Source organism: Grammomys surdaster, unplaced genomic scaffold, assembly GCF_004785775.1.
Source record: "Grammomys surdaster isolate TR1022 unplaced genomic scaffold, NIH_TR_1.0 125849, whole genome shotgun sequence".
Classification (NCBI taxonomy): domain Eukaryota; kingdom Metazoa; phylum Chordata; class Mammalia; order Rodentia; family Muridae; genus Grammomys; species Grammomys surdaster.
In genome coordinates this window covers 1,522,745-1,543,624 of record NW_021620675.1, presented here as the reverse complement: position 1 = coordinate 1,543,624, position 20,880 = coordinate 1,522,745, and the positions used below count along the sequence as shown (strand labels likewise).

At 42.2% G+C, this 20,880-nt stretch overlaps 1 protein-coding gene across 2 annotated transcripts in view; it reads right to left on the bottom strand.

Moving 5' to 3' along the window:
* Positions 1-1,669: 1,669 nt before the first annotated feature.
* The window catches only part of Vps45 (vacuolar protein sorting 45 homolog), a 56,865-nt gene continuing 37,654 nt past the window's right edge, over positions 1,670-20,880 (bottom strand). The window contains exons 14-15 of one of the 2 annotated variants that reach the window (XM_028789710.1): positions 20,277-20,408; positions 1,670-1,979 (exon numbers count right to left, since the gene is read on the bottom strand). In XM_028789710.1, the coding sequence (XP_028645543.1) occupies positions 1,892-1,979; positions 20,277-20,408 (220 nt within the window). In that variant the 3' untranslated portion in view covers positions 1,670-1,891. Of the gene's footprint in view, positions 1,980-12,545; positions 12,584-20,276; positions 20,409-20,880 lie in introns of those variants that run through there. The other variant, XM_028789711.1, reaches the window with a different exon arrangement.

Sequence of the window (20,880 nt, the reverse complement as noted above, 5' to 3'; positions counted from 1 at the left end):
TTAAGTGAGAAATTGGAATAGCACTTCTGGTTTCCTTTACACATTGTTATAGCACTCAGTGAGCATCACACGCACTCGAACACACAAATATAACTTGAGTTAATCTCTCCAGGGAGATAAGATCCTGGGAGGACAAGTGTGGCTTAGCATGCCCACCTGTAAGAACATCATCAATAGCTCTACTCAGCAGTTAGGGGGATAAGCAAAAACTCTCAGAGGTAACATCTTGTGAATTGTTGTTTGTAAGTTTACTGGGCAGAAATATTTGAGCTGACATTTAAAAACAAATATCCTTGACTTTAAAATCCTATTTTAAAAATAGGATTGATGTTTTGACCATGACATTTTAATCTATGGGAGAGAGGGAGAGTTATTAAAAACATATCTCCTTAACTAAATTTTTTTTAATAAAAAGAGACCAGAAATAATAGAATTAGCTCTTTAAATATTGCACTGAATATTGTGTTTAGTCCTTACTGTCACATGAGGAAGGCACTAATTATCTTTATGGAGGAGGAAACTGAGCTAGCCACAGAAGACTAATATGTCCAGTATATGTTATATATATATGACAAATTTGAATGATGCTAGGGAATACTTCTCAACATATCAGTTAAGGGGCTGGAGTTCAGCAGAAGTGTGCCTGCTGTTCTTGCGGAGGACCTGGGTTCAGCTGCCAGCGCCCACACTGGACAGGCTCTGATCTCCAGCTCCAGGAGATCAGATGCCCTTTCTGGTTTCAAGGGCCCTACATGTAAATGAACATGATTATCTGAGGACAATGATTTCCTGACATCCTGATGCCTTCACTCTTCACTGCTTTCAGGAGAGGCACAATAGACCAGAGCTTTCATCTGCTCACATAACTAAACATGCCCTGGACACAGGCTGTGCCTTCATTGTATGTCTAACACCCTCTCGAGTCTCACCTTGTGAATTCTCATGAATGAGCCTCAAAGAAGTCAAACAACATCACTCTGCAGATGGATTCTTATTGCAACCTCACATGGGTTCTCCATGTCACAGCAAATGGTTCTCCAAAGAAATGGGTGTGAGGGAGGAGGTAACGGGACAAGGGGCTGTGTCCCCTGAGCCTTGGTCCTGGAACCTTGACTGGGGCAGAGGAAAGAACAGACACAAACACGGATCCATATGGACTGTCTGCACTCTGATGGAGCTGGAGCCTCTGTGCACTTATGTACAGCCCATAAGGAGAGGTTAGCGGGTCTCGGTAGGTGGTGTCTGTAGAGGAGCAGTCTCAGGCTGGTCTCAGTAAGTGGTATCTATCTATAGGCAAGCAGTCTCAGGCTGTTCTTGGTAGGTGGTGTCTGTAGGGGAGCAGTCTCAGGCTGTAGTCATCCTGGAGGAAGAAGCTGCAGTTGCTAGTTTTTACATGCAGTGGTCAACCTTTCTAGAACATTCTACTTGAAGATTTGCCTTTCTGAACATGATCTGGGAGAAAGGCTTTGTCAACTTCACAAAGGTCTGATTCCATGGTCCTTAACATGGCTGGCTCCTGTCAGAACTTCACTTGCTCAGGATATCAAGAGAAGACAGGACATAAGTGATGGTCCCATGTGTATCACATGGCTTTCTGAGTCCCTCTTACCTCTGACAATGCATTTCTCATGTACCATCTCAACAAGCCCATCAAACACTGAAGCCACTGTGCTGTCAAATACACAAAGAACATATTTATTTGATACAGAGTCACAAGTGGGCTGGGGTGGGCTCATCATTGGCATTCCCGGTGTCTGTGCCTGCAGTTCAGGAATCGGGGTTACCTGGAGTGAGCTAGAACAAGGGCCACCCTGAAGCCCCTGGTCAGCAGGGAAGGGCTGAGGCAGGGTAAGAGGAGGCCGTGACACTCTCGACGCTCTCCATTGCCATCTCATCTTCTGCTTGCTGACCTTGAGGTGGCCTGTGAGCTCTCCCTGCTGCGGCTGTGCAGCCCAGAAGCCAGGACTTCCTCTAGGAAACTGACAAAGAGATTCCAGGTTATTTGGCAGAAAAGCAAAAGGCTCACCAAAACAGAGCACCACCCTCACAGCACTGACCTAAGTAACGTGAATAAAGCTGGGGACGTTCTGGGTGACCCTGTCCGTGTGCCGAGTCTGAGGACGCCAGACAGAACATCCAGCCCAGGAGGACAACGCCTTTGTGCACGTTATTGTGTTTTCTTTTTCTTGGACAGGATTTTGTGACATAGCGCTAGCCGGCCTGGAGCTCACTGTGTAATGCGACTGGCTTCACACAAGCCTTTTCTCTCAGCCTCCTAAGGGTGAGATTGTAAGTGTAGCTGCTATGCCATGTGCCACAGTGTTTGTGTAGAGGTCACAGGGTCAACTCAGGTCATCAAGCTTGGCAACAAGTGTCCCTACCCACTGAAACTTTAAAAAGAAACTATGGGACCCCAGATCTTTTAAGGGCAAGGTTTTATGTATTACCTTAGGACAGTGGTTCTCAACCCTCCTAAGGCTGTGACCCTTTAATACAGTTCCTCATGTGGTGACCCTCAACTATAAAATTATTTTGTTATTACTTCATAACTAATTTTGCCACTGTTATGAATCATAATGTACATATCTGGTATGTAGGTTATCTGATATGCACATGCCCCACAAGTTGAGAACCACTGCCTTAGGACCATGTTACATTAGTACAAATTACTATATTTTCTTAAAACGCAGATCTAATCCTATTGGATAGTCTTTACTGTTTAAAATCTTTCTAAAAAGCCTTTGTGTGTGTGATGTGTGTCACAGCATGCATGCAGAGGGCAGAGGGCAGCCTGAGGTGTTGGTTGGTTCTTACTTTCACTGAGACGGGCTGCTTTAAGCTGGAGTAAGTTTTACTTAGTCAGTTCTCCAGGGCTTAGCAAAGCCCCTCTAAACACATAGGCTAGATAAATGAATTAGTTAAAGTAGCTGCCCATTGGTGTGAGGCGCTTTTCTCTAACATTTGGGTTGTTTGATGGCGTTTGTAAGCATGATCTCCCATGAGGGATGAATGGAAAGTATCCCACCCTGCTTTATAGTTCAGAGCTGGAAGATGCTGTGGCTTGGAGGATTTAAACTCTAAACTCCATTAGAGACAAACAATGAAGGGAAGGAGTAGAGGCCATGGCCATTGCTTTCAACTGAAACATAGTTGCCTCTGTGTGGCCTCCTTTCAGCCATCAGACTGGCAATGCTGGAGGGGCTGAATCAGGGTCAGGAGAATGCCACATTGCCATCTGGGAAGGAAACAGTCCCCAGCAGGTGGTTTCCAGTAAGAAGGAAGCTGCTGGGCACCCTATTGGAGCCTGTCAGGGGATCTTTGCTCATTTTCAACTCTAGTATGAAGGGAAAAGAACTTGCTAAAATTATACAGAGCGTTCCTCCCATGTAGATCAGTAAGACCACACATTCCTGACTGCAAAGAGAAAACACGGTATTTGCCAAACCTAATTTTGTTTCCCAGGGCTATTGTGACTTTTCAAATATCTATTTAGGGACTTTGATGACTCACTGCTCAGAGTGCTTAAAAATTATGGGCAACCAACATATTGGTAGCTGCATCCTAAATTTAGATTGTGTTTAAAAACAATGAAACAAAAAGAATGGCTTGTCTAGATTTCTAAAAAATCAGTCTCACCTAAAAACAAACTAAAAAATCTCTTGTGGAGCTAGGATCCAATCCAGTTCAGTTAAATTCAATTTAACAGACTGTGTTTACTGTGCATGACTGGACTGAACTGGCCTACATGTGCACAGGACCACAGCTACGAGTCCTACCTTAATAGCCAGATGTACAAGCACATCTGGGCAGGGGTGTGGCACAGACAGCACTAGGACGTAGTCACTATGCTCCTGCCAGGGTGCTGCCCAGCTCTACAGATGGACGGACTGAGAGCCTCATTCTTAACTCAGAAAAGCAAACCTTGAAAACTCTTGAGTCCTACACAGAAAAGCAGGCGCTGGGCCAGAGAGGTGGCTCAGCAGATAAGAGCACTTCCAGAAGCCCTGAGCTCAGTTCGCAGCACTCCCACGTGGTTCATAAACATTCTAGTTCTAGGGCATCTGATGGCCTCTGTAGGCACCAGCGATACATACAGTACACATGCACACATGGAGGCACACACTCATAAAATAAATTCTTTTTAAAATGCTTGAATCATCTTTATTTTTTAGTCTCTGGTGACAGAGCAGAAATCAACACTCACAGCATTAATGTGTTCATTATTAAGGCAATCGCTTTGAATAACTGTTCCTAGACAATGCTGCATATGTATGTCCATATCTAAATCATCACTATCTTCGTCCTTTTCACTGTAGTCCACAGGCAGACATTACACGTGAGGGAGGGTGGAAGGAGGGGAGGCTGATTTGTGGGGACTGACTGTCTAATGTACACATGCACTGACTGGCCAGTGAGGTGGCTTTGTGGGAGAAGATGAGTGATGCCAAGCCTGATATCCTGACTCTGATCTTTGGATGCCCATGGTGGAAAGGAAGAACTAGTGCCCATGAGTTTTCTTCTAAAGTCCATACATGTCCATGGTATGTCCCCTACCATATATACACTAAGTATGTGCAATATAAAAACAGAATATGTAGCTTTCATGTCTTTATGTACCATGTAAGAAGAAATAGCTGTAAGCCAAGTGTGGTGCACACTGAATTCCAGCACTTGGGAATTATCTGTTTTCCTGGAAGCCTTTGTACTTTCCTTCCCCCCAAGTTCATTTTATTTTATTAATGCTTTGCACATCCCCCAAATTATATGAAAATAGATACTCCAAAAGACATGTTTCATTTATTTTGTATTCTTGCATGCTCCTAGGAATTATAATCATATTCTAATTAGAGAGACACAGGTTTCTTTAATTCCCTGGGTGGAGCCTGGGATCACTGAAGAAAGGTATGTCCTCTCCCTTTCCTCTCCTGCCTCAAGTGCTAGTGCACAGTCACTGTAAGCATCTTTTATGCTCCCAAACAACAGAATCGTATTATGCCAATACTCTTGGCTCATGTTTTTTTTCTCCTTGAAAGAAGCAATAGCAAAATAAATTTAAACAAAGCAAAACAAAACAAAACAAAGCAAAAAAACCTTTCCAGGTTTCAATAGACAGGTGACTCGGAAATGAACTGGTTTGTCCACAGAAGGAAGTGTTACGCAGCACTGAAGACTGAGTGAACACGGGCACAAGCAATGATATAGATAAATCATAGAGGCAATGCCCACGAGGAAAGTATAATGTCACTTTTGCCATGATTCAACTGAGCAAAATTAAATGTGTTATTTAGAAATCCATGGCCAACTGATGAAGATGCACATTTCTGTATGAAAGCGAGGGAAGATGAGCACTGTAACCAGAGTGGCATATGCTACATCTCTTTTTCTAAATATCAAGTGATAAACCCAAAATCTGAGTGGCTTCACTCTACAGTTCCTCAGCATCTTTAACATGCTACGGTGACTTGTGACTATCTAAGATGGTACGCAGTCCTTTACCACTTTGTTGTCTGCACACTCTTTTTTAAATGGATCTGTGTCTCCTCAAACACACTTTCTACAGGAAACACTGTGAAACACTGCGTTAACTAGAAAACATTGCCATGATAACCACCCATCCTCCTTCTACCTCCCTATGAATGCTACAACTGTCTAGGATAAAGCAACTCCTTAATTCCTGTCTTTTACTCATACCCAATTTAGGAGAAAAAGAAAAACAAAGGAAAGAAAAACAAACAGGAGCTCTTGGCCCAGTTTTTCTCTCAGTGAGAAGGAACAGGTCCGATGCAAACTTGGGACTCTGGGAGAATCCAGTGCTAGGCGTGATTTGCTGGAGTGCAAAGGAAGGAGAGAGGCCCTCAGTGTCTGAGAGGGAAATGACTCCAGGGGAAAGAACTGCTTGTGTATCCATCATGCAGGTCCACGAGGGAGTCAGTGACGGGAAGACAGATCCACAGATATGCTTCCTCACCCCTGCAGACACTCAACACCACGGCAGTGTGTCAGAGCAACAATAACTATAAGAACAGAGTGAAAATCCTAGCACTCAGGAGGTGGAGGGAGGAAGATGAATTCAAGGCCACCCTTGTCTACAAAGTGAGTTTAGGGCCAGCCAAAGTTATATAAGACCCTGTCTTGAAAAACACACACACACACACACACACACACACACACACACACACACACACGCATGCACGCACGCACGCACACACGGCAAACCCCTCTCTGGCTGGAAATTTAGCATTTAGACAGCGTTTATACTTTATATGCAGCCATTTCTTCACATTGCTGCTAGCCCACAGGTCTGAGCTTGAACACTAGCTCTGTACTTCCAGATGTGATCCAAGCAAGTCATCGAATGTCCCCTGCTTTTCATGGGGAAGTTGGGATCACAATGACCTTACTTCTTGGATCAGGAAAGTTAAGCGAGGTCCTATCTGCAGTGAGGAGAGCTTCCTGGCGTGTGACTCCTGCTCAATTGCCGTCCTGCACAGGCAGTGCATAAGGATGCATAGAGACAGTTACCACAATGCTTCTAAGGGTGGACGGTTACAGAGACCATCAGCCAGGGACTGAGAATGTTACAAGGTACTTTCTTAGCATGCTTGGAGCCCTGGGAGCCCAACACTTCATATAGCAGGTATGCTAGTGCACACATGCAATCTGAGTGCTCGGGAAGTGGGATCAGGAGCATCACTTCAAGGCCATCCTTAGGTATACAGCAATTTGGATGTCAGCTTGGGCTACGTGAAACCCTGCCTCAAAAGAAAAAAAAAAGAAAGAGAAAAAAGAAAAGAAAGAAAAGAGCTAGGCTGTGGTGACACAGCCTTTAATCCCAGCACTCACAGAGGTAGGTGGATCTCTGAGAGTTCAAGGCTAGCCTGATCTACTGAAACCCTGTCTCAAAAAAAAAAGTTTTTCAGTAGTTATATCTATCTACCTGTCTATCTATCTATCTATCTATCTATCTATCTATCTATCTATCTATCTATCTATCTATCTAGTTTATTGTCAAAGATAGCTTCAGAATAAATGCATACAAAATATTGTTAGTAAAGAAAAAAACTGGTGACTGGTTAAACAAACAACAGAATAGAATTCTATGGATAAAAATGACATAGACATGTTTTTACTGAAAGCACACTGTCTTTTATCTAAAACTATCTTATGTGGGACCACACACCTTTAATCTCTGCATTCAAGAGACAGAAGCAGGAAGATTGAAAGTTTGAGGCTAGTCCGGGCTGCAAAGAAAGAGGCAGATTGGAAAACCAAAGGCCAAGAGAAAAGTGTGTACACTCACTGGTAGACTCTACACTAGGCCAGGGGAAGGTGTGCACACTCACTGGTAGACTCTACACTAGGCCGGGGAAGGTGTGCACACTCACTGGCAGACCAGAGACTCTGTACTAGGTCAGGGGCAGCAGCCCTAACTGAGGAGTCTGATATTTTATTCAGTACCTTACAGTTCCATATTTTGGTCTACTTGTATTTATTATTAAATACTCCAGGCCCCGCTCTCTCTGGCCCTGCTCGCTCTGGCCCAAAATACACTGTAGCTGTCTTCAGACACCCCACACGAGGGCATCAGAACTAATTACAGATGGTTGTGAGCTACCATGTGGTTGCTGAGAATTGAACTCATGACGTCCAGAAGACTCTACACTAAGCAGTCGGTGCTCTTAACCGCTGAGCCATCTTACCAGCCCCATTATTAATTTTTAAAATATTTATTTGTTTGTTTAAGTGTGTACAGTGCTTGCAGAGGCCAGAGAGGGATCCTCAGGAACTGGAATTCTAGATGGTTGTGAGATGTCAGGTGCTAGGAGCCGAACCTGGGCTCCTGCAAGAGCAGCAGTGAGTGTTCACTGCTGGGCTGACTCTCCAGCTCTTAACTGGACCATTTTTTCCTATAAGAACTTTATATTGTTTTTATGATGAAAAGTTGTCTTTTGTTTAAAGATGTTCTAGTGTACACACAGAGTCAGGAGACACCCTTAGGCTGAGTCCTGGTTAAATTCGACTTCATCATAGTAAATGCCTACTTTCTGTTAGGCCTGCATAGGCACAGTGCACGTTAACTGAATTTCACACAGTCAGTTAAGGAAAAGCTGGTCAGTGGCGAGAAGAGAACAAACCTTTGCACAAAAAAAATATCTACAAAGGCAACATGGTCCTGATGCTTTCAAAGGGATCTGGCCCAAGGCACAGGAGAGTGGTATGCGGGTTCCTTTCTCTTTGACATGCAAATTCCGTCATGGTATCCTAATTTTTCTGTAAATAATTCAGGGATTGAACCAACTTGTGGTTACAGGAGAAGGGCCAAGTGTCTAGTGTTACTTGTTAAGGTAAGAGGTCTATGATGCTCTTGCAGACAGCATGCAGCAGCCCCTCCTGGCTTCAGGTCTTCCCAGCTTCTCCTAAAACCTCATCAGTTGCCACTAATTAATCAATTTAATTATTTTGACTTAAATTTTTTTTGGGATGCCAAAAACCCGCAAATGAAATGATTCTGATTCCTTGTTTTATGCTATTTTCTCACTGGGCAGTGGGCTGCATGGCTTGCCGACCTTACCATTTGAAAGCAAAGGATGTGAAAAGGCACAGCAGGTAAATCTTCTCAAAATAGTATTTCAGTTGCGGGGTAACCTCACACACACACATACACGCATTCACACACAGAGAGAGGAGGGGGGCCCAGAGACATAGAGACAGAGACAGACAGGCAGACAGCCAGGGAAAGAAGCTACTCAAAAGAAAAACGTGCAATTCCACTCATAAGTTGCCTAGGGAAGAGACTCCTGTGTTGACAGACAACAGCTAGGCTAGAGTAGGAGATTCTTTCGGGAATGATGAAATGTTCTAGATTATGAAGTTCCAACATACCTGTAAATATGCTGGAGATCAACATACTCTAGTGTCAATACACTGAGAAAATTGTGTGATATGTGCACTATATCTCAATGGCACAATTAAAAAAAAAAATAAAACAACAACCCAGGCTGGAGAAATGCTTATTGATTCAAAGCACTTGCTGCTCTCTCAGAGGAGCTGAGTTCAGTTCCCAGCATCCACATTGGGTGGCTCACAACTGCTGGTAATCCATCTCCAGAGGATAGACTGTTCTCTTCTGGCTGCCACTGGTACCCCTCCACAAGTGGCATACACATAAAACCAAGCATAAACCCCAACTAATCTACCCTGTTTCCTAACCCATAGTGAAAGTCGGTGTTTATAACACTCCACATGGCCCTTTGTGATCAGGCTCCCATGGGATCTAATTGTATATCTTTCTATTTGTGCTCTCTCCACCCAGCCTCGCCAGCCTTTGTGGCTCCCCAGTGCACTGCGTGACTCTGTTCTAGGATGCGGTGCTAACTGTGCCCAGGATGCTTACTTCCCTGTCAGTTTGACTACTCCTTTATGTCTTTGCAGAAACCACATGTTAACAAGGCTTTCCTGACTCCATATGGAACAGTGTGACCCACTCTCACTGTCTGTAAGCAATATCAGCTTCCCTTTACCCTGTATTATATATGTACCTTCACGGTATGTATATCACTTTTTGATTTACTATGAAATGGATTAGCTCACTGAGTTTATTTGTCTTCCTTATATTCCTTTGATCACTAAATACCTGAGCAAATGAACCACTGACTTATGTCATCCTCATATAAGACTCTCGGGTGAAATGGCTGTTGAGGGTGTAGATGTTGGTGAAGGTAGTTGTGGTGCCATATATACTTCACAGAAACTGAAATTTGGCATTTCCACCCCCTATCTGGAGACACAGTAGGCTAATGTCATTAATTAGACAAATGGAGAGTTAATTCTGTAAGAAGAGTATTATTAAGACAGGAGGTGCCCAGGCAGTGGTGGCGCATGCCTTTAATCCCAGTGCTCCGGAGGCAGAGGCAGGTGGATCTCTGTGAGTTCAAGGCTAGCTTGGTCTACAGGGCAAGCTCCAGGACATCCAGGGGTACACAGAGAGACCCTGTTTCAAAAAAACCAAAAAACCCAAAACTCCAAACCCAACCAAAGGAGGCAACTGTACTGTAAACCTTCACCAATCCTACAGACATACTGCCTGGGCCAGACCGCTGCACAGGCTCAGGTCATTGCTGGATCTAACAATTATGAGACTGTCTTACTGTATCTTCTTCAGCAAGGCTACACTTCCTAACCTTCCCAAACAGTTCCACCAGCTAGGGACCAAGTTTTGAAATATATGAGCCTATGGGGGCCGTTCTTATTCAAATCACCATAGTATCTAGCAGCAAGTATCCACCTTCTAGTTTAACTGTTTAAATCTAAGCAAAGACAACCACAATCACACCTAATCAGAGAAGACCCTAAAGAAACCTGTCCTGTGACTATGGAAGACCCGCTCATCAGAACCCTACTCCATAGAGCCAGAGATTTGCTATAAAAATTACTACCAGCACTGGGTAGTGGTGAACATCTTTAAACCCCAGCACTCAGGAGGCAGAAGCAGGCAGATCTCTGAGTTTGAGGCCAGCCTGGTCTACAGAGTGAGTTCTAGGACAGCCAGAGCTACACAGAGAAACCCTGTCTCAACAAACAAATAGCATGTTGTCTTAAGGAAGTTGCTAGAGAAAAAGACACCTAACTGGGCATGGTGGTGCACATCTGTGACCCCAGCAGTTAAGAGGCTGAGTAAGGCAGGAGCATTGCTATAAATTTTAGGTTAGCTTAGGGAACAGAGTGAGACCCTGCCTCAAAAAGACAAAAATAAATATACAATCAAACAAAATGTTTTTGTTAAAATATATAGTGGGTCCCTGTTAATTCTGCTGTGCTAATAAACTATTATTTTTATAGGGTTCCTTATTGGTTATTTATGTCTAAGTTGCCATGGTAGCAACAGCCAATGGCTCCTGTCTGAAAAACAAAAGAAAAGAAAAGGAAAGGAAAGGAAAGAAAAGAAAAGTGAAAAATGAGACAAAGACCATTTAAATCACACCTTTGAAGCAACTTGAATTTTAAATTGGACAACTACATTCTTCTCTTTAAGTTCTAACAAAGCCAGGTACAATGGCATATATCTGTCATCCCTGTACTGGGGAGCAGGAGTCAGAGGATCATTCTCAGGCCACACAGTGACCCCCCAGGTCCTGCTTCAGAATGAAAATGGGGTTCTGGGTATAAACTTCCAAGTACCTTCTGGCTTAAAAAAGAAACTCAACTCAAGGCGCTATGTCAAAACTCCAATCAAACCCAAAACACCAAAGGACAGAGATCCAGCACAGGGCCTGATAATTCTTTATATCATACAGGTACAGGTTCAGTTCTCTGCTCCATGCCCCTGAAAAACTGCAAAACAAAAACAAAAAAAGACTCCCATCACCAAGCTTAATGTTAATCCCAGAAATATCCTAGGGAGGAAGAAAAGACTTGTTTTCTACTCTGTTTCCCTGAGATGGGACCCAATATGCAGCCCAGGCTGGACTCCAATGTGAAGTTCTCTGCCTCTGCCACCCGAGGGGCTGGGGCTGTAGATGTGTGCCACTATGCCCGACATTTCTATTCTTCATTTGCCAGTGTTGTTCACAACTGAGATTTTACTTCAACTTACAGAAGACAGTTACTAAATTTACCACAGGAGGGTAAGGGAGCCTGTAGTTTTTTGGAAAGCAGATCAATTTTGACACATTTATCCTGCACAGTAAATAACTTCCTCCACATCAGAACTGGGTGATTTATGCATGTTGTAGTAAGTGCTGTTTCTAAGATTCAGCTGGAGAATGAATCTCTTGTAGGTTCAAATTTTATTTAAGACTGTAAAGATCATGGAATGCAAGTGACCTGAGTCCACAGAAATTCCACAGGAAGCATCTCTCAGTCTGTCAAGGCAGTGGCTCTGCCTTGACACGGTCCACTCACAAGACCCAGGATGTGTCTTTCCTGTCTATGGGGCTCTCGTTATTTCAAATCCCCGTGACACAGTCCATACTATCTCTTACACAAGTCTAAGCACAACAGGAGGGCATTCATTATGGCATGTCTAAAAGTAGACTGCTTTCTAATCTCCATAGTTTCCCAAAATAATACTGACTGCAGAGCTCTCTGGAGCAGGAGTGGCTCTCTGTCACTTAGCCCTTAGGGCATCACACACTGGAAAACAACAATCCCTACACTGAACCTAACAATTTACAGAAACAAATTACTCAACTTATTGTCCACATATTAAAGTCTGAATTGCAAGCCCACAAGTGGCCTACTATATCTTTTCTCTTTTTTTCACAGAATATTAAAATTTCTCCCACTGAGCGTCTGGGACTACCCTCCTCATCCCCAGAGCCCCGTGAATGCTGTACACTTCCTCCACCACTGGCCTGTCTCCCCAGCTCTAGGACTTCAAGGGTTTAAGAGGTGGGAAGTGAGTGGGGTCCACACTTAATCATTCAGGAGGCTGCAGCAGGAGGATTGCCTGAGCTCAGGATTTTAAGCAAAACAGTAAAACCCTGACTGGAAACAAAACAATAAAAAAAGAAGCAGTGGGTTACCTACCAGCTCAGTGAGACCTCCAGTAATGTGTGCTCGTCACGGACATTCGCCCTTTCCACTGAAAGGTGAATTACCTCCAATTATTTAAGGCTTTGTATGAATAGCCTTCTGAGATATCAGTAATAACTTGTTAGTAATATATTTTATTATTTATTTATTGGCTGTAGGCTATATATCTATAAAAGCAAAGGATCTAATATTAGATCATTTATGAATTATACATATTAATTTTTCCACTCTCAGTTTGACAATTGTCATAGCAAGCTCCTCTTCCTAAAAGCTTCTTTGGTCAGGAGCCAGTAAACAATCCTGTCACCCTCTGTTGTTAAGTCATCTGCTCAGTGTGAGTATTTAGCATGCTATCCATCAGTCAGCTGCGGTCAGGAGGACCTGTAGACTTTTTAAGGGCTATTTCTTATTTTCTTTGAGAATATCATACAAAGTGTTTTAATCATATTTCCCCTCCTCCCCTTCCCATTCAACTCTGAGTATCCCCATCACTTTCACAGCAAAGGGAATTTGTGTTGCCCAAATATTCTTGGGTATGTGGCCTTCCATTGGGTGTTGCTGGCTTATCATGGGCAATCCTCTTAAAAAATGACTCTTCTTCTTCCAGTAGCCAAAAATGACCCGACATGCCCATGTGTGTAAGGTGTAAATGTTACGGAGTAGCCAACCACTTCCTGATGGCTTTAAGGCCTGCTCCACAGGATGAAACCTGTACCTGACATCATTTGGGGGCTCTTACTTCTTAATTCCACACAAAAGATCATTTGTTTAGTGACTTTGACAAATAATTTATTTTTAAAAATTAGTTTTTCTTTCCTGCTTTTAAAACAGTGAAGTGAAAATTTAGTCAAAGGACTATTAGTCAAACATGAAAATATGCATTTTTATTTACATGTGGTAAGACTATTTTATAAGGATGTATACATACCCACATATATATCTCTTGTAATTCTATTTATTTTTAAGATAAGATATGGATGTTTAATTTTACACTTCTCATATTTCAAGTTAAAGGAAAAATTCTACTTTTGTAGGTCAAGGAGCTACAAAGACTTAGTAGAAAATATAAACCTTAGAAGGTGTATTTAAAGTGTTTTGAAGGTCAATTAATTGTTTTGAACACTGATATTAGAGGCTAGGAAAAGCAAAAGACTAAATATACTTGAGAGAACTTGTTTGGATCAAGAGGATAAAGCACTATACAGCTGCCAGCAAGTACTAACAAGCCTCTGACTCTTCACTGTGAGCGTCAGAGAACAAGGCAGGTCAGAGACATGAGATAATACTAATGAAAGAACTGCATCCTGGGTCTGCCTTCCAGTCTCAGTCTCCGTGTCTCTGCTTCTCTTTCTCTTGTTAATTAACGTTCGGATGATGGTATACACCAGGATTAAATGAATATATGTACAATGTTTAGTATTGTCCTTAGCACACAGTATATGCTCAGTAATCATTAAAAGCCATCACAGTTTTTTATCAGCATCAAGGGGAAAAACCTGAACAAAATGTGACAGTACTAGTCACTTCTATGATAAAAACACTCATTAGCCACTGAATTAGGTATGACACTTCAAGTTGATCATTTTAGGATGGAAGGCTACCTTTTGAAGCATGTAAAAATCTGAGAATGAAGTATGACGTCATAACCATTTCACACGCTCCCCAAGTCCGACCAGTTAACTCACTGACATTTCCATGTCTGGATTTCAGGCAGATTATATAAAGGTTCTCTTGTTACAACAAGACATAGAGAAAGGCAAGAGAAAATGACAAATATGCTTAAGCACATATCTAAATGTTTAAAAGGTAAGAGGAAACAGGGTGGTCGAAGCTCATCTCTGTAATTCCAGCACTCAGGAGGCAGAAGTGGGGGGACCTCTGAGTTTGAAGTCAGCCAGGGATATGTGGTGAGATTCTGTTTCAGTGAGTTAATCAATCAATCTATCAGTCAGTCAGTCAATCGATCAATCAATCAACTGAATGAAACTGCAAAGGAATCAGACATTAGATGGAAAGACTATGAGGCAGACTATTGGATGGGTACTGTACCAGAATTCAGAAGATCAGGGCTAAACATTAGTATGTATGCATTTATAAACTGTAATATTTACATATAAATACTATACAAGGGCATGGGCAGGAAATAAGCATCAGTGAAAAATGGAATTAGAGTGGAGACTTCCACAGGATGTAGAGGCCTCACTAAGAAATGAAACTGAACACTCTGTATACACAAATGATAACCAGGATGCCTGAATATCAGTTGATGCTATTCTTCCATGCACTTCAGATTACAGAAGTACTTAAAATCACAATTCCTAACTGCATTCTAAAACTTATCTTTATTCCCATAGCTAGATGTATACATACATACATTTACACACACACACACACACACACACACACACACACACACACACACACCAACAGTAATCAATGAAAAAGAGGCCATTAATTTGAGAGCATGTAAGGAACATTGAGGGACTGGAGGGAGAAAAGAGAAGTGATATAATTACATTTTAATTAAAAAATATAGGATATGAAAGAAACAAAGAACTTGAAAGCATAAGAAGGAGGGTATTAACAAAAGTAAGGCAAATTTGAAAAAGAAACAAATAGAAGTTAAAGTATAACAGATCCTATTCTGAATCTAAAATTCAATGGAGACACTAAACACAGTCTGCAGAGCTAGAGAGAATGCCTGAATTGGAAGACTGATCTGAAAAGTTCATAGAGAAGAAAGCACACAGAGATAACAGATAGTAAAAAGGGAGAGTAAGAGACACGAGGGCCCAACATATCTCATGGGAGTTCCAGAAGGAGAGGCCACAGGGAGGGGAAGGGCAGCAACGTTTGAATAAATGTGACAAGACTTTTCCCAGAGATTTTGCCAAAATATAATGTTTTATAAAAGTAATATACATAAGAATAAAATCATATTTACATTCAGAATATGAAAACTAGACCATCAAAGATAACAAAGATAGTCTTTAAAAAGAATCAGAAGCAGCTGGGTGGTGGTAGCACACCAGAGGCAGGGTATCTCTGAGTTCGAGGACAGCCTGGGCTACAGAGTGAGTTCCAGGGCAGCCAGGGCTACACTGAGAAACCCTCTCTCTTTTAAAAAAAATTTTTTTTTGATATTTTATTTATTTACATTTCAGATGTCATCCCCTTTCCCCATTCCCCCCCAGAACCCCCTGTCCTGCCCCCTCCTCCTTTGTGCTCTTATACCATTTTTTAATTATATGCGTGTATTAAGGTCAGTTCTAGCCTGAAGGTCTAGCAATACGATAGATGCAAATCCCTGTCTCCCGCAAACAAACAAACATCAGAAAACTGCCTTTAAATGACAAACAATTATTGTGAGAAAAGACTTTTTCTGGTTTTGAGGCAGAGTCTCTCTATGATGTCCAAACTGGCCTGACACTGGCTTTGTAGACCAGGCTGGTCTCAGACTCACAGAAATGCACCTGCCTCTGCCTCAGGAGTGCTGGGATTAAAGGAGTGTACCACCATACCCAGCCTCAAAGAATATTTGTTAAAACAAGTGAAAATAATAATGTTAAAACAAGTGAAAATAATAATAATTTCATTGACTTTTAAGCGCTGAACAGAAATTACCAGCCCCCAATTTTTTTTATAAGAATTCTCCCTCTATCCTTTTCTCTTTCTAAAAAGATTCATCTTTATTTGTGTGTGTGTGTGTGTGTGTGTGTGTGTGTGACTGACCTCAGAGATCTAAAGAAGTTGTCAGATCCCCTGGAGCTGGAGTTGTAAGGAGTTATGAGTCACCTGATGTAGGTTCTAGGATCTGAACTTGGGTCCTTTGGAAGAATAATAGCAAGTGTTCTTAACACTGAGCCACCTCTCCTCAGCACAGAATTCTGAACTTAGCCAGAGCAATGCAATACAGTTTTACACATAGCAAGGTGACTAACAGCTGGAAGAAGGGTATTCTTTGGTAAAAATAAAATTGTACCAAAGAGAAGATCAGAATGAAAGAAAGAAACTGAAAAAAAAAAAGAAAAAAAAAAAAGCTGGGCAGTGGTGGCGCACACCTTTAATCCCAGCACTTGGGAGGCAGAGGGAGGCAGAGGCAGATGGATTTCTGAGTTTGAGGCCAGCCTGGTCTACAGAGTGACTTCCAGGACAGCCCGGGCTATAAAGAGAAACCCTGTCTCGAAAAAAACAAAACAAACAAACAAAAAAAAACCCCCCAAAAAAAACCCCCCCAAAAAAAAAAAAGAAAGAAAGAAAGAAACTGGGTGGAGAAGAGAGACAAGTGGAGGTAAATCTGACTGGGAGAGAAAGTTGAGTCAAACTGAGTGTAGACTCTATGGGGGAGCAAGGTGTGGCTTTATGGGGGTGGGGTGTAGTTCTATGGGGGGGGGGGCGTGGTTAGGTAGTGGAGTGCTTGTAGCTCAGGATCTAAAAGGTTTAGTCTCTATATTTTTTCATTTATCTTCTTTAAAAAATTTTTATTTTGTTTTTGATACAAGGTCTCACCCTGTAGCCCTTTTGGTTTGAACTTGCAGACCAGGGTGGCCTTGAACTCACAGACATTTGCCTGCCTCTGCTTCCCAAGTGCTGTGGTTAAAGGAATGGACCACCATACCTGACTAACAAATATATTTTAAGATTAGGTAAAATCAAAAACAAAAAAAAGAATAGGTAAAATCAATTTATGGCAACAGAAATCCCACAAGCAGTGATGGCCTAGGGTGTGCTAAGCAGGCACACAAGGGCATTTCTGAGGACGCTGTTACAGAGGTGATTCAGTGTGACATTTCATGAGATGACTCTTCTATATGTAATGGCATGTATGTGGTACTATAGAACGATGTCTTTGTTTCCACTCTTGGCACGGAGCTCCTAAAACCCTGGCGTTTCCTGAGTGTCCTTTGTTTCAATGAAGCTGCCCTTGTGGGCTTCAGGATTCAAAGACCAAACCATGGTCAGAGCTTACAATTTTTAGCCTGTGCCCCAGCCTTTGGGGAAAGTGTCTAGAGTCTAAGTCACTAATGGCCAATGATTTCATCAGGCATATCACATAATGGGACCCGAGAACTTCATTACATGAGGACGTTCAAACATCTCCCAAGCTGGTGTGTGAAGCCTCCTCACTCTGTCCACTAAACCTTGCTCTCTCTGCACAGTCCCTCTTGACTTTTCTGGATTCATGTCCTTACTAACAAACTAGGAAATGCAAATGAAGTGGTTTCCTGAGTTCTCACATGACTCTAACACGTTTCCAAACCTACAGAATGAGTTGCGGGAATCCCAACTTGCAGCTGGTAAGTCAGAAGGCTGGCTTCTGGAGTGGGGCAGTCTCGGGAGTCTACTGCTAACTCTAGGTAGATACCAGCAGAACTGAGAGAACTGTTTAGCATCCAGCCAGTTAGCGTCCAGAGAAGTGGAAGCATGGGGTTGAAGTGCTACCAGTGCTATCTATATAACTTCTATAAAAGCTATAAGCCGGGCAGTGGTGGCGCATGCCTTTAGTCCCAGCACTTGGGAGGCAGAGGCAGGCGGATTTCTGAGTTCGAGTCCAGGACAGCCAGGACTATACAGAGAAACCCTGTCTCGAAAAAAAAAAAAAAACCAACCAAACAAACAAACAAAAAACCCCCAAAAAACCAAAACAAAACCAAAACAGAAACAAAACAAAAAAACCCTAAAAGCTATAAATCTCCACCACACAGTTTAAACCAAAATGAAATTCTAATAGATTACTAAGATGCAAGTTTAAATATAAGCTCTAAAAGTAATAGTGAAAATGCTAGCATCTATAAATTTGGTTGGGAAAGAACTTTCTAAGCATAACATCAAAGGCAGAACTCACTGGTAGCTTAACTACATAAAAATTTGAAAATAATAGCAACAACAATGCAGTTTTATACTAGAACATTGACTAATATAAAGTAAAACCATCTAGGGCTGGAGAGGCGGCTCAGTGGTTAAGAGCATTTGTCCTTGCTGGCTGAGGTCCCAGGTTCGGTTCCCAAAACCCACATGAAGCTCACAACCATTCTTGACCAGTTTCAAGGACTCAGTGCCTTCACTGATTTCTTTGGGTGCCAGGCACACACATGCTAAGCATATAGGCAGACAAAACACTCATTCACAAATAGTTAAGTAAATAAATATTTAGGAAAATCAAATAGTCTAAATCAGATTGTGAAATATAAGATTAATGGTTAATATTCTTAGTTATACATATAGAAATTTAAAAACAATTAAGAAAAATCAGAAGAACACCCTAATTATAAAGTGAGCAAGGACATTCCCCAGCAATTCACATACACTATAAATATGTATGTGTCAGCACATTCTGGACACTGGCAAAGGGGCTAAGTGACTTGTCCAAGTTCACAAGAAGAGTTCAGGGAAAGCTAGGGTTAAAACCCAGGTGGTCCTGCTGTTCAAAAATCTGTCAACAGATAATGGTGACCTATTCAACACTAATACTATTTAAGTGGTTGGTCTGTGGAATTTTCCTTCTCTGTATACTTTCTGAACTAAAAAATAAAACCCTTCACAATAGGTGCACATTACTTTCATAATGAAGGCAAAATTATGCTTATAAATCAAAATGGTATATAATTAAAGAACATATAAATCCTGTTCATGACTCTCAGTTACCCAAACCCACATGTGTCAGCACAGACCCCTCAGACCAATCAGTGAATCCAAACATCTGACCAATCCTCTCTAGTCTAGGAGTCTTCCTACCCCTTGCTGCCACATTCATATTCCTAAAACAACATACATTTCCTGTAATTTTTCTGATCAAAAACTTCCATGCTTTCTACTTTCTTATATAAAAAAATAAAAATTCCTCAGCCCTGCCCCCAGGTTTTCCATACTTCTGATGTTAAACTGTTTACTGTGCTACCCGAATTCTTGATAGTGGGCCCTGTGTGGAGTGAGTGCTAAATAGAGCGAGCTCTCCCTTCATGTACTCATGCTTTATGTGAGGCTCTGCTTGTGTAGTCTCTTCTTCGTGAACACTTGCCAGTTCATTTAGTCACTTGAAGAATCCGTAGTTCTTCATTCTCTCTCTCTCTCTCTCCCTCTCTCTCTCCCTCTCTTCCTCCCTCCCTCTCTCCCTCCCTCTCTCCCTCTCTCTTTCTCTTTCTCATCTTATTTCCTTGCTTCTGTTCTGCATTTCCTCCTGATAACAATACTTGAGACCAACTCTTTAGCTTGTCTTTGTATCTTCTCCCTAAGTACATACTGACCATAGTTAATCAACAGAGACACCCAGTGCCAACAGTGGGCTTTGTTTGGCTTTGTTCAAAGTGTCTGTCTGGTTCTTAGAGGTTCTCCGTCTCTGAGCATAGAACACACGACTTCTAGCAGTACAGCATGGATGTACCTCACAAATTGAGTTCCTCACCTCTTCCTTCCTTCCTTCTTTCTTTCTTTCTTTCTTTTTTTTTTTTGTTCATTTGTTTTTTTGAGACAGGGTTTCTCTGTGTATCCCTGGCTGTCCTGGAACTCACTCTGTAGACCAGGCTGGCCTCGAACTCAGAAATCCACCTGCCTCTGCCTCCCAAGTGCTGGGATTAAAGGCGTGCGCCACCACCGCCCAGCTCAGATGCTGCCTTCTCAGAGCAGGTCTGCAGGTGCCAGAGCAGTGCTCCACTGTGGTTTGTTCATTAGTCTTTCCAGGACACAGGGACTCTGAAGTAGTTCCCCAGTACAGGGAGGACTGTAGGACCGAGGGGGTCTTTTACCTTTTTGTGTTGTGGATTGTTGTTCCTCCCAGAACGATCCTCACTCCAGGAGTGGTGCGGTTCAGGTTATAGACTGTCAGTGCCTCTTCATAGGTGGCTCCTCCAATAACAAACACGATGATATCCTGAGGCCTGTGATAATGAAGACAGACAGAATGTCACAGGCTAAACCATGAAAGGGGGCTTTTAATAACAAATAAAGGGTTGCTATCATTATACACACAGTTTCAATTTCTAAGGTCCCCCCACCCCATTTTTGGTGAAGGAAGCAGAATCAAAGCAGAATAAAGGGTTTAAAAAAAGTTTTAATTATCTCAAATTGGCAGGAAACAGAAGGAAGTGCTGAATAGTGATTTGCTTTCTGCTTATGAGCGGATGTCTTATTTCTGTGCTGGGGATTTCAGAATAGCACAATGGTGTTTGCTGGAACCAAATGCAAAAATATTCTTTTATATTCAAGAGGCTGAGAATGCTGTATTGCAACATGCTGTCAATAAGGCAGTAATTTATGCTTGTATCACACATCTCCCTCACATACAGCCCTGTGTCAAGTGTTTTTTATAGTGTTAGTTACTGTGGCCCTGCCCAGGCGCTCCAAGCATTT